The sequence below is a fragment of the Squalius cephalus genome (genome assembly GCF_949319135.1).
Source record: "Squalius cephalus genome assembly, chromosome: 2".
NCBI classification, from domain to species: Eukaryota; Metazoa; Chordata; class Actinopteri; order Cypriniformes; family Leuciscidae; genus Squalius; species Squalius cephalus.
The window spans coordinates 53,564,952-53,581,060 of NC_137123.1; the positions used below are offsets into that span (position 1 = coordinate 53,564,952).

At 36.4% G+C, this 16,109-nt stretch overlaps 2 protein-coding genes across 5 annotated transcripts; one reads left to right on the top strand and one right to left on the bottom strand.

Moving 5' to 3' along the window:
• Positions 1 to 7: 7 nt before the first annotated feature.
• Positions 8 to 13,955, top strand: pde5aa (phosphodiesterase 5A, cGMP-specific, a). 4 transcript variants are annotated; one of them, XM_079858421.1, is made up of 23 exons: positions 8 to 890; positions 1,947 to 2,026; positions 2,374 to 3,349; positions 4,173 to 4,791; positions 6,093 to 6,182; positions 6,341 to 6,421; positions 6,634 to 6,723; positions 7,159 to 7,296; positions 7,513 to 7,574; positions 7,814 to 7,898; positions 8,155 to 8,221; positions 8,749 to 8,924; positions 9,174 to 9,224; positions 9,512 to 9,658; positions 9,763 to 9,888; positions 10,743 to 10,837; positions 11,085 to 11,172; positions 11,965 to 12,065; positions 12,173 to 12,250; positions 12,566 to 12,629; positions 12,768 to 12,842; positions 13,009 to 13,092; positions 13,275 to 13,955. In XM_079858421.1, the coding sequence occupies exons 3-23, from the start codon at positions 3,021 to 3,023 to the stop codon at positions 13,422 to 13,424; spliced, it is 2,796 nt and encodes a 931-aa protein (XP_079714547.1). In that variant the 5' UTR covers positions 8 to 890; positions 1,947 to 2,026; positions 2,374 to 3,020; the 3' UTR covers positions 13,425 to 13,955. The 4 variants fall into 4 exon arrangements, with proteins under 4 accessions (XP_079714547.1, XP_079714546.1, XP_079714548.1 ...); XM_079858420.1 differs by having other exon boundaries at positions 1,947 to 2,016; XM_079858422.1 differs by lacking the exon at positions 1,947 to 2,026.
• A 997-nt stretch (positions 13,956 to 14,952) lies between these two features.
• Positions 14,953 to 15,836, bottom strand: cxcl8a (chemokine (C-X-C motif) ligand 8a). The gene is made up of 4 exons (XM_079859293.1): positions 15,656 to 15,836; positions 15,385 to 15,517; positions 15,192 to 15,278; positions 14,953 to 15,044 (listed from the first exon to the last, which is right to left on the bottom strand). Exons 1-4 carry the CDS (start codon positions 15,717 to 15,719, stop codon positions 15,032 to 15,034), a joined length of 297 nt encoding a protein of 98 aa, XP_079715419.1. The 5' UTR covers positions 15,720 to 15,836; the 3' UTR covers positions 14,953 to 15,031.
• Positions 15,837 to 16,109: the final 273 nt, after the last annotated feature.

Genomic DNA, 16,109 nt, shown 5'->3' on the forward strand with positions numbered 1-16,109 from the left:
GGATACAGTCTGCCTTTGTGAGGAGGAAGATGAGCGGCAAACGATGAAGGTGTGAAGGATGCCACGTCCAGACAGGGAAAAGGGTGGAAAAACGGGATGAAAAAAACGTTCAGTCAGCTGGAGAAAAGCACCTTGTCATATGCACACGTGCTTGAGCGCACGTCCTGACGCTCAGTCAACACTGCCTGGCAACAAGAAATGCAGAGGGAAAAAAAGAGGATGTAGGTGTGTGAGTGATCTGTAGATCCGTCGTGCTGCGGTAAGTCCTTTTCCAGGCGCTCCCTGGGTGCGGTAGTCCTTGAAGGAGAGCAGAGGATAGAGGAGGAGAGAGAGACAGGTTGTCTTTCACAGGAAGGATGAGGAAGAAGATGAGAGGCCTGGTCCTACCTCACAGCTTCACGGTGTGTCCTCTCCCTTCTGCTGCAGTGTGACGGAGAGCGCGCGTGTGTATGCGTGCTTGTGCGTGAAGGGAAAAGAAAGATGAAAAAGAGGGGGGAGGGAGAGAAAGAGGGAGAGAGAGAGAGAGAGAGGATACCGCTAGCCTGTCTTTCTCGACTACCACTGCTGCTGAGCATCTGCACAGCATCACGATGTCACAGAAGCCTCCTACCTGCTTGACCAATCAGAGCTCAGCTATCCTCAGTTGCCCCTCCCACTGCAGGTGACAAGAGGAATGAGCTCAGAGAGGAGAGTAGATGAGGTATCAGGGAGAAGCAAGAGAAGAGAGGCAAGAGAATCTGGGATGCGGTGGAGCCAGAGATATTCATTGGAGTGAGATGTGTGCCACAATGAGACTGATGGGAAATGTGGAAAGATGACATCCAAAATGGGAAAGATGAAATGCAGATAAAAGAAAGCAAATAATGGAAGGACAAATATACACATTTGAGGTAAGAGAAAAGGGTACATGAATATGAAAAGAGGTTTGACAGATTGCAAGGAAATACTGTAATATGATTAAATTGGGAAGACATGAAGATCTTGAAGACATGAAGAAAACTTGTTGAGTTGCTCCCCCTAGTGTGTGTGTGTAGATATTAATAAACAGTAGGATGGGAAGGTTAGGATTGAACAAATGTCAAAACTAAGGAAGCAATCATTTGAGTAATAATTAATTGTAAGGTTATCTGCATAAACATTTCTGGTGACGTTAATCTAAACTACTTGTTTAATTTTGCCATTTCTGTAGGGAGACAATGAAATAAATACTGAGGTAAACAAAGCAATGCCAAATAAGCATAGGCTATGTTTACTGCGTAAAAGGTCTGTAGTTAAAAATTACTAGATGAGACTTTCTTTTTGTACTACAACATAAATTAACTACAGCCATAATTTAAACATTAAATTTGTTGCCAGCACTGTTATTTTATTATACTTACACTTTTTTTTAACGGAAGTTGCCAACAATAAGGCTACAACCACAAAGATGTAACGTTACAGTTTGGTCACATTATAGCATGCAAAAACAGGGTTAACGTTACCTGACAACTACAGCGATTTGTCACGCCACTTGAGCGCCAAAACGGTTGTTTGAATGGCAACGTTAATGTGACCGGTTATAAAAATTACAGCGTCTTCAAAATTCGCGTTTGAGAGGGTTAACTGTATGTAGTCTATATCGTAGAACATGTAGTAATAATAATACCTAAAACCTGTTTGGAAACAGTCTTCATTTTTGCAATTTAATTTGGTGCCGCTAGTGGCGCAGAAATCGCCTAAAAGCATTTTAAAGGGATAGTTCAGCCCAAAACTTTCATTTTCATTATATTTACTCACCCTCAAACGAAAGTCGTATGGATTTGGAACTACTTGCAGTTATTTAAGTTAATTAGGGTGACTAATTAATGACAGAATTTTCATTTTTGGGTTAACTAACCCTTTAACCCTGCTATAAAACTGTATTAACGCTTAATACAATGAAAAATGTACTCTTTTACCACTTGTAGTAGGGCCTATCGATACAAAATTCATCCGCTGGAAGTCAGGCAGTTGACAGAAAGTTCGTCACGTCGCTCAGTTAAACAAGGCAAGCCTCTGGTTTCTATTTTTTCTTCTTTTTGTAAGTACCAGTAGAGGACGCTAATATCAAATACATTTTCAAAGAGATGTAGGCTATTGGCATGGCGGTGTCACTTGAAATTCAATGCAATGAAATGAAATAGTAAAGACATTATTATACTTGGAAGTATTATACTTTACATAATTATATTATACTTTTATATATTATACTTTAGAAATATTGTACTTGGTGTAGCCTATTTTTGTGGACTTTATAAATATTACATCACAATATCACTTTAACATAAGGAGCTTTGGCATTCTCATTAAAAACGAGTCATAACTCGTTGCACTGTACTTCTTTTTTTTCTGCAGTGAAACTTTCGTAGGGGAAGATGAAGTGCTTTCAAGAAAAGGAATGTAGTTAAAGATTTTCTGCTCATGACTGAACCACAAACTTGGAAAGTCCTGATGATGACATTCTTCTGACATAAATTATTTTGGAATATCATAATCTGTTATCATAAAAATTCATTTAAATGTGTTAATTAAATGTGTGTTATTAATGAAACTCCATGTTCAGTATGTTCACTGTCCTCGTGCTTTGTTCTAGTCTTTAATCAGTTTGCTTTATCTGGGTTTGGATCATGTGGGATTTGTCTATGTATGTCCACTTGACATTTTCTAATAGCTCTTTGGCAGGTAGAGTGAGTTAAAGACAAGAGTGCAAAGTCATTAATAGTTCTCTGGGACACTAATCCAGTTCCCTGGATGGGCAAAACAGAACCTATCTGTGTTATTTCAGGGATTTGTTTTATGTAACAGATTAGTCTCCAGATCCACTGTGACGAGTTGAGTTGTTAATGTAGCTGGTGACAGCAAAGCTTAATCCTCTGACCTGCCCTGGACAGCGAGGTCCCGTGCATCTGTGCTTTTCATCTCTCTTTTATCACTCCTTCAGGAAGGTCCAGCAACTTGCCTATCAGCATCTGCATTTGGAGAGAAGAAAAAAGAGAGAAAGCATGCCATGTCTGCACACAGAGTCCCTGTCCTCTTTGCCTGCTGAAGGCAGGTATGGAGTCACCTCAACCCGCAGGGGGTCTCAAGGGTCCAGGTCCAAATCTGGTAAAAAAGGGAAGAATGGAGAGAAGGGTGCTCGTGTGGAGAGGAATGACAGCGAGAAAGAACAGAGTGTCATAACCAGTGCTGGATGGTTCTTCTCACCGCTCTGGACCCCAGGTGCCAAAACCCAGAGACTGGGATTCAGGATGGGACAGGAAAGCGAGAGAGTGAAGGCATGGCTGGATGATCATTCAGATTCTGCCAGGTCTTACTTTAGCAGATCTTCAAGGTGAGCAGTGTAGTGGTATCTGTGAATCTGCGAGTGTGTGAACAAAAATCTTGTAATTAAATGATGTGATGTGAATCATGCATATTTATTCTTCAAGTCTTAAAGTTTGAAAATTGCATAGTCAGAAAAATCTAAATAGCACCAGATTAGGTTTCTACGAGGTAATTCTACCAGACTAAAATGCATGTTTGAGCTGTTTTAACTGAAAGCAACTTGCACTGACATATCTTAAAATATGTCAGTGCCACTGTTTTGTCTCAAGATGCACACCAGTAATGTTTTTTCTAAGACACATTTATTAAAGCTAATTATATGTCCCAATTAATTAAACTAATGCATAGTCCTAGTTTAATCTAATCTAAGTACTGTCTGTAGAACCAGGCCATAATGTTTTTGCCAAACTTTTAAATGGTACTGTATACATTTTATTTACCTGTTATTTATTTAATATGGCACACTCAAACGTTTACTTTTATAGTTCCATTAAGAACAGGAGCTTTAAACACCAACACAAAGTAACTAAGTAGCAAAGTAACTATTTCAGCATATCAGAGTTTGTTCCTTGTAAATGATTTTAAATTGAAAAATAATACATTAACCAGTAAAGGAAATCTTTTTGAGAGACATCATAAATGATCTCACAGACAGTGTTTGATGAAAAGACCACCACGTCTGACAAACAGACCTGTGTTCTAAGCGGGGAAACATCATCCAAAAAAACAGATACACCGGTGACCACCCACGATTGTCTTTGTTAACAGGGATGGCTTTGCCCAAATTGCTATCAGTGCCATTTAATCTGCTGTGTCCCTTCTCTTCTTAGACATTTGGTGAATGGCTGTGTAGAAAGAGCCCAAGCTGCCCAAACCGTCATAACTGAGCCAAGGTCTAGGATGACTATTCTTGGCAGACGCAGGGTGTCCCACCCTATGTGTGGGCCCTCTCGAGGGATTCTGCACTCTGACACAATGAAAAGACCACACTCCTTCTTTTCCGTCCATCAGATTGATAATCCTGAGAGTTTGCACCCCGGCGGGGAGCGTTCTCTTCAATCACTGCAGTCTACATACTTTCCATTTTCACCTTGTGTGTCAAGGTCAACGTGTTTGCCACATTCTCTGAGATCCTCAAGACCAGCGGGACAGTGTAGAAGAGGCGAGACCTGTAACTTCATGATGCAGCTCGTTGGTGGTCCGAATAAACCTCTACAGAACAAAAATATCTGTCTTCAGGTCCTACAACATCTTTGTGAAATCACTCAGGCTCAGAGCTGCTGTTTCTCAATGACGACCGTGGACAAAACAGGTGTAAAGTGTTTGGGTCCTGTCTTCCAATCAAATGAGGAGTCTGTCTACGACTGCACACAGGCAGAGTGGGACAAGTGCTTTATGGGATATGTGGTCAGCACTGGGAGGCCTCTTAACATCAGGGATGCCCGTGAGGTAATAAATTAGGGTTGTTCCATGTCAAGTCTAATCTGGAGTCTAACTTGTGGAAAATGGGGATCCGATTACCCCTTTAATCCAAGGCGCTTTAGGTTGTCAGACTGTGACAAGTTATTCAGAGCTTGTCTAGGGCTTTTAACAGTTTTAAAGACTTCTGGGATGACTTCAAAGGTCTTAGAGCAGTATTCGAGAATGACATGAACAAATAAATAATCATAAGAATGAAATTCCAATTATGAAAATGAAAAAGCAGTGTTAGATGAACATGTTTGAAAACATGAAGATGAGGATGATTTTCTTGTTTAGATAATTTTTTTAATTGTCTTTTGTGACTTAGGTTTCATTATTTAGGTATTCATTATTAATATGATATTAATAAACAGCCAATACCGATGAGCAAATAGCCAATACATTTCTATACTATTTTGTAAATTAATTCAAATAAAACATTAAAATTTGAAAACAAATCATTTTAAATCTACAAGTTGCTTTAGGCATATCACAACATAATTCTGTGCAGTATGAAATAAGCTATTAGCAGATGAACCGATATACAATAAATCTATACTTTTTTTGTCTGAATAAATTAAAATGAAGACTAGAAACTAAAAGCAAAAAGAAAATTAAATGCTACAATTGATTTTAGGCCTCAAAACCTATTATAGTACAATATGAATAATGGTTATTCATTTTGAGGTTTGATAAAAATTTAATTATAAGTGTTTTTAAAGATTACATTTAAGTGAGGATTATATGATGGCGAAGGTAATCTCAAAGTAAAAATAGGGGAAATGAGCTTGCACAATTAAATATTTAATGTTGACAGATGGATCCATTAAAAAATAATAACTTATATATACTTATGTTTTACAAATATATCATCCTCACCTTTAGCTTTATTGGAACTGAATATGTGTGGGAACGAGAGACGAGATTGCATGTACTTGTTAGTCTTTATACGCTCTGAGGCATATTCATGGGAAGGAAAATCTTCTCTGCTCCAAGTTTAAACCCGGTTTTGTTTCTGTGACAGCTGACAGAATGTGAGCTTAGAAGAGAGAGAGAGAGAGAATGAATAGCACTGAAACCGGTATCTCTCTCAGAAACATGCCACAACTCTCATCTTTGGCCCTCTTTCAGGGTTCTACCCCGTTATGCCTCTGAAATTTCTCACGTTTGACTGCAGTCAGTTATAAAACAACTTACACTGTCATCACAGAGATAACATGATGCAAGGTTTTAAACTAATGTGTTGTAATGAATAATGCGAATAACCGATTTGAACTGTCCTTTTATAGGATCCAAGATTTCAGATTGAACTGTATGAGACAGGAGAAGACAGGCCCAAGAGTATTCTCAGTGTGCCCATCCTCAACCACAAAAAGGAGGTTGGATTATTGTCACTATGCTATATGTCCAGTATTGCATTAGTACCACTAACAAGATTGGTTGTACTAGATTTTTTATATTTAATTATTTGTATCTGTAGTCAGTCTTTTTAGTAATGAACATTCATTTGTTTTTGTCTATGGACTGATTTTGGCAGGTCATAGGTGTCATCATGGCTGTGAACAAAAGCAGGCAAGGCACATGCGTAGACAGCTGTTTCTCCGAGCAAGATGAGAAAGCAAGTATTGATCAATATTAAACGTGGCATACATTTTGCCTTTCAAAAAACGAAATTCAATAATACAGAGTACATTTTTTGTTAATTACACATTCAATTTTAATATGAATTTTGTGACGTAGACTAGGTATCTCTAATAAATAGTTAAAGCTAACTACTGTCATGTGACTTGAATGGATGAGTCAAATAATGAGACTGTGTTTTGTCACTAGGTTCTGTCGTCACATATGGTGTTGTTCGGACTGATCCTGGAAAACAGCCAGCTGTGTGAAAGTTCTGAGCAAGAGAGCAAACGCAACCAGGTAAATTACACAGACTTTACATTTATTCATTTAGACACCTTGATCTAAAGTGACTTACAAATGAGGAATGCGTCAACATAAGTGATTCAAGTCAAGTCAAGTCAAGTTAAGTATATTTGTATAGCGCTTTTCACAATACAGATTGTATCAAAGCAGCTTCACAGTATTAAATTAAAATAATACAACAAGGTTTGGTTCAAGTGGAATTTATTGATTGATAAAATTAAATTAAATATCCCCAAAATATCCCCAACTGAGCAAGCCAAAGGCAACAGTGGCATGCTTCAGATTCCTCTGAAGGAGACATAACTGACAGAACTAACTAAAAATCTGATATTTTTACAATATACAGTACAATTAGCAATTGGGATTCATCTTAAATTCACTGTTTTTAGAATTCATTGAGGTTATAATTGTGGTGGATTTGATTGACAGGTCCTGATGGAGTTGGCCCAGCTGGTGTCACATGACTACCCCTCTGTGGATGACATGCTCAGGAAACTGGCTGCTGTCATCCTGCCAGTGACAAAGGCACAATTCTGTACTGTTTTCATCTCAGATGACAGCTCCACGGTAGTACAAAAATGAATAAGTTTATGGAGAATGTTTCATTTGTATATTATCATCTGTAAAGTGTTGGTTTTGCTCTTGCTTAAGTCGTTCACTTTCATTTATTTTCTTGTAAAGGTCAAAAAACAACACAAAGCTCATGAAATGCTTATGATACTGAACTACTAAAAACAGCTTGATAAGTTGACTGATAGTCCTGGGTTTTTTTTATGTTTGAAGGGGCCTTTCTCAAGGATGGTCCATATAGAAGAAACCAGTCACTCTGTCCAATGTTCCACAAGGTAAATAAATGTACATTTATAATTTGATCACGATACACGATAACATTTACTTTGGTTTGTTTGAGCACATAATATTGAAAGTCATATAATAATAGTCTTAGAATAGAATATATTCAATAGAATTTCTCCCTAAAACTTTAGCAAACAAAAAAGAAATAAAACATTTGTATTCATATGCATACAATGAGCAAGTTTATGTCAGTTAAATATAAAATGGCAGATGTGAATGTAATCTTCAGGGATTGTGACACCAGTGACATCAGCTACATGTATGCTGTTCATGTGCAAAACTCTATGGAGACGCTGAACTTTGTCAACAGGCCTGTAAGTTGATCTGATTGATTTAATAATTGTCACTCTGCTATTTATATAATCTTACCAATAACATCTATTTATACCTGCTGGTATAAATAACTTTGTTAATGTAGTGAATGAGATCCTATTTCTACTTGGAAACCAGCAATAACATATTTTCATAGTCTTTCTTCCTTTTTTAAATAGGGAAAAACATATCATCATGTGACCAAAAAGTACAAAATATTTTTTTCCTGACACACACTGTTTTTGTGTGTTCTCCAAGGCCCAGATTTCCAAGGTCCCTCATGTCAGAAGTTTGATCGGCACACCTCTGAGAGGCAAACAGAGAGGTAATGTCATTCAGTAGGTAAATGTTTACACAGTCTTGTATTGTTCCAATGAACGAAAACTCTGTCATCATGTTTTCCCTGAGGGTTTTTTGGTTGTTCAGATTTTTTCATTTATAGCTCAAGAGATCATGTTATATTATATTACATACAATAAGAGTATACAGCTCTAAATTTAACATGGAATACATAATTCAGATAATTTGGTTTGGGAAGGATTTGGGAAGAAATGTTTCATATGGAAATCCCAGACTTAGAAAATCTGAGCACAGTTTGTGATGTTGTTAAGATCGGTTTTTAATCATGTTTGAAGAGGAGACACATGATCTAACCGGGGTCTTTTAACTCTAGGTTCAAAAAGTCTCCATTTGCTCCCTTTTTAATGTCATTGATGCAACTTATTTGTGATCTCAGTTCAAATATATTACATCCCATTCTGTTCATCTCCAAAAGAAATTAAGGGGGTAAACAATGATACTGGTATGAAAATAGTCCGTTTAGACAGCATACATATTGCTTTCTTCGTATAGGTGTGTGCCAGCTAGTCAATAAAAGAAACGTGGCCCTTGCTGAGACAGAAGTTTTTAGCCGAGCTGATGAGTTCCTCCTGGAAGACTTTGCGGTGTACTGTGCTCTAGGATTGCAGAACTTCAACACGAAGCAGAAGGCAGATAAAACCAGAGCCAGGCTGGCTGTTACTAAAGAGGTAGGATATGCCATCACATTCCTTTTGAGTCACTGGAAATCACTTCTTATTGTAAGAATAATGAGTAAGTGATTTGAATGCTGACTCAGCAATTACACAAAACACTTGATTTACACAGGAATTCATTCATACACATGGCTTCATAATTTAAAAGTACTACAGAATTTAACAATGAACAGACTGTACATTGTTTTTCTTTTCTTTTCATGATGTGTATGTATATGGGTGTGTATGTGTTTGCACCTATAGGTCTTATCTTATCAAATCTCTGTTTCACAAGAGGAGATTCATGACTTGGAGGTAACAATATTTTTTAATACTTCCTTTTATTTTTCTTGAAAAGTACCTCCAATCCTTCTACAACCGCACTAATGACTAAATTAACTTATTTATAACTTAAGCGTTAAAGCCTGTAATTGTTGATGTAATAAAGGAACTTGCAACTTCCTGTGATTAGGGTCGTTTATTATTGTGTGTGTTTGTGGTTTTGTCAGTTGCACCACTCAACCCAGGACATTTTTTCAGTGTGTCATTTGAAAGATTTAATCAACAATCTTCCCATTTCCCCTCGCTTTACTTTCCTCCAGGAGTCAGTCATCCCGTCAGCAGATGCACTCTGTCTACTGGATTTTGGCTTCAGTGATTTTAATATGTCCCAGACTGCCATGACTCAGGCCGTTGTGCGCATGTTCCTGGATCTTAATTTGCCCCAGGATTTCAGCATTGACTACAAGGTTTCTGGTTTAATCCTGCTTGGCTCTTCTAACTAAAATCACAATCAAGTTTTGATTACATGTAAGCTATGGATTTAGAGTTGGTATTTCCCTTTCTTTCTCAGATCTTGTGTCAGTGGGTTTTGAGCATAAGGAAGTGCTACAGGAACAATGTGGTCTATCATAACTGGAGTCATGCATTATGTACTGCCCAGTGCATGTTTGCCATGCTGCAGACAAAGGAGCTAAAGGTCAGAATCATAGTCTGTCGATAAACAATAAACAATTTGTCCTAATCTTTTTTTCTTTTTTTTTTAAATGTAATAATGGATTCAAGGAGTTTTGTGTTTGAAATTTAAAAAAAGTAACAAATCCTTTCCTCACGGGGCAATTTGACCCCCATAGGAATGAATGGAATGTGAGGAATGCTTCAGTACACATAGAAAAAACAAAAAAGGCTCAGAATCCTAACTAAAACTGCTAAAACTTTACCAAAAAAATATTTTATAATATCTACATGTGTATCTGAATGCATACTGAAGAGAAATGACTTTAGGACCCAGTGGAACAGCTCATTTGCTCCAAACAGAGCTATAAGTAATGCTATAAGTAATCTAGTGGCAAGAGTCATGAAATATCATGTCAATATTTTTTTTCCACCAGAGGTCATCAAAGACACCCAATGTAAGATATTTTGAGCTGAATCAAAAGGGTTATGCATGAAATTGTGAGTTATTTTGAATTTAAGTTGAAAGAATGTGAGGAATGTGCTTAAATTAATATTTATTATTTATTGATCCGATCTAGCAATTTAAAGGTAAAAAATAATAAAATAAAATAACAAAAAATAGACAAAATATTATAAAAATTAAATAAAAGAAGCTTTCTGGAAAAAAAAAAAAAAAATTTATATATATATATAATTTTAGGGCTTCGGGTCATTTTGCCCCGTGAGGGAAAGATGTGTTACAAAGTGCAGGGAAGGATGAGGGTTAAGCAAATTATTAGTTAATTAATCCATGTCCTCCCGAATCTCTGATATTTCATTGCCCTCACATTTGGTGTTATTCCAAGCTTACTTAATCTCTCATGTTCTTTAATCCAGAGTAATTTTAGCAGTCTCGAGGTTCTTGCTCTCATGATTGCCAGTCTGAGCCATGATCTGGACCATAGAGGCGTGAATAACTCTTACATAGAGAGGTAAACTAATACACACTACTCCAACCCCCACTTTGATAAAGAACATCTCTGACTATGGTGGTATTATAAACAATATTCTTAACTTCAGTGATGCTATGCAGCTACATTGGCCTAATAAGTATTTGGACACACATTTAAACACTGTAAATTGCCTTAATATTTTGTCCTGGCAAATAATATTCTTACAGTCTGTAGTGCATCTTAGTATTCTCTTTTTCTCTTTCTCCTATCTTTCTGTGTGTTTTAGGAGTAACCAGCCACTGGCACAGCTGTATGGTCACTCATCCCTAGAGCACCATCATAATGACATGTGCCTTCTCATTCTCAACAACCCCGTAAGATCCCATAACATCTATCCATTCTTTCATCCATCCATCCATCCATCCATCAATTCATACCATTGTTTATCCATCCATCCATTCATCCATAACATTATTTATCCATCCATCCATAACATAATTTATCCATCCGTCCATCCATTCCTAACATCTTCCATCCCATCCATACATTAATCCATCCATCCATTTATAAAATAATTTATCCATCCATCCATCCATTCATAAAATAATCTATCCATCCATCCATCCATTCATTCATAACATAATTATCCATCCATCTATTCATAACATCATCCATCCATTCATCCATCCATAACATAATTTATCCATCCATCTATCTATCTATCTATCTATCTATCTATCTATCTATCTATCTATCTATCTATCTATCTATCTATCTATCTATCTATCTATCTATCTATCTATCTATCTATCTATCTATCTATCTATCTATCCATCCATTCATAAAATAATTTATCCATCCATCTATTTATAAAATTATTTGTTGATTCATCCATCCAAATAACACAATTATCCAGTTGTTAATTTGTCTATCCATCCAGTTGTTCAATTGTCCATCCATCCATCTAGTAGTTAATTTGTCCATCCATCCATCCATCTATCTATCCAGTTGTTCATCCGTCCATCCATCCATCCAGTTGTTCATTTGTCTGTCCATCTATCCACCCATCCAGTTGTTCATTTGTCCATCGATCCATCTATTCATAAATTAACGAATTCATGTCCATGCACAACTGTTTCATACTTCCCACCCCTCTTCTTTCTCAGGGCAGTCAGATTCTGAGCTCGCTGTCATTGAAGGAATACAGGGCCTGTGTGCAGATGATTGAGAAGAACATTCTGGCAACAGACCTTGCTATTTATATAGAGTAAGCTATAATCCTTTTCCAATTCAAGCTATAAACATAGATGTTCACACAAAATATGTTAAAACACAACAAGCTAAATGTGGCTGTATGGGTTTATTTAACTATAGGAAGAGAACAAAGTTCTTTAAACTTGCTCAGAATAACAGCTGTCTTTGGAAGGATGAAGGACGTAGAGAACTGCTGAGGTAAAAAAATAAACAAACTATACTTATATAGAATATGCACTTTAATGCACAACATTCACTCATTTATGACTAAAAATAATAATAATAAAAAAATACATTTCATCTGATGCACATTCTCACATACAGTGAGAAAAACATACACGTTTCTTGTACTGAAAACAACACATACACATATGAATTATTCTGTTTCTCTTTTTTCTGCTGTCATTTTATCTGACTGCAGAACAGCACGAGAACAGGAAACACTCACCACTTTGTGTTTTTCTTGTAACCACTTCCTGTCTCTATATTAACTGATGTTCCTGATCTAAATAGGTCAATGCTAATGACAGCAAGTGACATATGTGCAATAACCAAACCATGGCCAGTTCAGAAGCGGGTGAGCATCTCCCACACACACATTTGTATGCATGCATGCATGCAGATACACCACATCCACACATGCATTCAAGTGTAGAAACACGCACTTGTATCCGCACATACACACATTTCTCTTTCTTTCTCGTCATCTCAACAGATTGCTGAACTTGTAGCAACAGAATTTTATGCACAAGGAGACAGAGAAAAGTGTGAATTCAACATTCAGCCAATTGTAAGTTTAAAGTTATGTGTTAACTTTCTCTACTTCATTACTTTTGTACAGGAAGATACTATATTTAAAAAGAAGAGGGGGCATATTATATTATAGTTTCCAAAATAATTCTCTTTTTTACAGATAGTTATGTTGTTAAATTAGAAGCTGAATCTCTTTCTCACAGGATGTGATGGACCGTGGAAACTCCTCTCGGTTACCTCACATGCAGGTTGACTATATCAACGGGATTTGCTCTCCACTCTATGAGGTGAGGGCCTGCCTGCACACATCCTGTTAGAAATGTGTGAGAACACAAAAGTATGTGTGTTTAGTGAGTAAGAGGCATTTCTGCTGCAATGCTGTGCCTCCGTCTTGCAAAAGAAGAATATAGTCCTACTATATACCTATACCTATACCTACTCTTTCTCTCTCTTTGCCCTTCTTTTCCAGGCCCTGGCCAACATTTGTGAGTCCTGTTCTCCTCTGAAAGAAGGTTGTAGAAGGAACAAAAAACACTGGCAACAGCTGGTAGACAGCAGAAAGGAAGAAGAAAGCTTAAAAATTAAAAGACAAAATGGAGAAAGGGAAGAAGAAAGTTGAACTCTTTCGGGGGGCCATTCATAGAGTAGACGAGCAAGAGAGAGAAAAAGATTCAAGGTCGTATCTGATATTCAGATTATTACTATATATGATGACATTAAAAACATGAACCATTTCTTATGTACTAAGATTATTAACACTCTCCTTCTGGTTTATAGTAAACACTAAAACAAAGAAAAAAGGAAAAAACATAACTAACTAGTGTAATAAAGTGAAAAAGATGGACTGAAAGAGATTGACGCAGGTATAATTTGTCACAACCAGTTACGCCATCTATACCTGCCATTCTTGATGGCTTCAAATAAACCGCAGACTTATTGTGAAATAACGTACACAAGACTAGTTCCTGGTTGGCTTTCTCATACTAATAATTACAAAAAAAAATTTTTTATGTACTCATGTGTTGAATATGTGTTGTTGAGTCGTTTTAGATAATAAAGCACAACTTGATTCTTGATTCTACTTAATAATGTTTCTGTTCATTCCTAAAAAAAAAGGGATTAATTTTAATTAAATTCATATGCTTGTAAATTCATATGCTTGTATGCATTACTCCCACATTGATTATTACAGGTTGACCTGATAATCTAACATCACAGTCATGCATATTTCCTGTCATAAAAATGAAAAAAGTGCAATGAAATTAGCAGCAGATAATGGGGGAGTGCCTGATGGTGCAACAGAATGGTGTTTTCTCTTGATGTGGTCTCAAGTCTTCACGTGACCTGTGGCAACATGTGCAGTCTTGTATAGAAACAAGTTTGCCAGATGTGCCTTTCTAACCTACTCAGTATGCAGGGCAATGCTCTGAGAGACTGACAGTAGAGCTAGTTGCTCAAACACAGATAAAAACTACTACTTTCAGATTTTATTCAACCTTTAAATCCACTTCATTAGGGGAGTCTAACTAATTTGTAAACATCATATGCATTTGTAATAATTTTCATAATTATATTTTATTGAATTGTAAAGTGATTATTTTCTTTCTATAAGGACCCAAGAACATCCAAGAGTCAAGAGTAAATCCTCTGTTTACAATGATTTTAAAAAATTGGCGGTAAAATGTAGTGACGCGATCTTCAAGCCTCATGTTTCATTTTCTTTTTTTATAAATAAGTTTTTTTTTTTTTTTCTCAAAACAATTGGACCTTGTATAAGCAATGACCACAAAACGCTAAAAATGAACCATTATTTTTTTGATCATGAAAAGAGAGCTGTTTAATTTTTCTTTAAGAGTCAGGAGAAAGTGCATTGCAGCCATCTAATCATTAAAAATATATTAATGACGTTTGTTGTCACTGTTTTAAACTGGTTGTCATTGAGTTTAGTGCACCTTTTTTTTAGCATAAATAAATTAAACAGACTAAATAAGCAAATATGTAAATTAAAATATGTAAAATACGGAAAAAACAAACAAATGTCATGAATTGTAGTACAAAATCATTTTATTAAATATATACAGTATATATAATAAATAAATACATAAATATAAATACAGCACAATGTTAACAAAACTCAACATTGAACAAGCTGTTTTAAACATAAGCATAATGGTCCATGTGGACAGTTTATATCGTCAAGCTCAACATCACAGATGATCCAGATATTCATGGTGTTTTGCTGCAAAACAAAAATACATTTATTTAGAGGCGTTATTATTTCCTTGAGAAGACCTGATCATTTGTAGGCTATTTTTTCATTGGTTGCACTTTTTTTTCAGCATTTGTCACTATCCCAAACAAATGATGAAAATATATTGACACTTACTTGGCAAGGATCTTCTCAATGACCTTCTTAACCCAGGGAGCAGTAGGGTCCAGACAGATCTCTTTCCTGGATCCCTTTAGGGTAGCACTAAAAATTAAGAAAAAACCCCAATAAGAACCATATTTTTGATTGTATTCATCTGGATCTATATGTAATCTGTAAGTGTTATGCCATTGTTAAGGTGTAAACTCACATGATCTCTGTGTCTTTACAGTGTGGGCTGGGAGGGACGAGCTCCACACTCTCTATGTGTTTACCAATGCGTCGACTCTCTGTTTCAATGCAGCGACAGCGTAGATCTACACCCACACCTCTAAGACTCATTCCTGAAAGCAAAATCAAAAGAATAAGTTAATATTGTTATCACATACATGCATGACTTACTAAAGTGGATATTATGTACAAACTATGGTTACTGATTAACCTGAAAAACGTTTTATAGCAGAATTTTGCAATTGACTTACCTTCACCAATGGCCAGGAATGCCAGGGCAACAATAACAAAGACTGAAAAGATTTTGCAGTTCATTCTGCCAAAGCAAAGCTTAGATTTACTAATGAAAACAACAAAAGGAAAAGTATTCTTGATGCTAGTTGCTTTAGGTGTTCAGTTCTGCTGGTGACTTCTGTTCACATTGTGGAGACTGCAGCTCTTTTAAAGCTCCGTCCTGGAAGTGAGTCAGAGGAATTGCGCAACATTAACAGTTTGGGAAAGTTTTTGGTGATGTCACGAGGATGTGCACCTCATGTCACCCTTAGTTAGACACATGATAAGAAAGTGACAATATAATGAATGAGTTTCAGGAATTTTTGAAGGGATCAGGAATCAACATTGACATGTGCGTACGACTCAGCATTTGGTGTTTTTCAGCAATAGAAAAAATAAAACAATCATTCAAATCACATTTATCAAATCTGA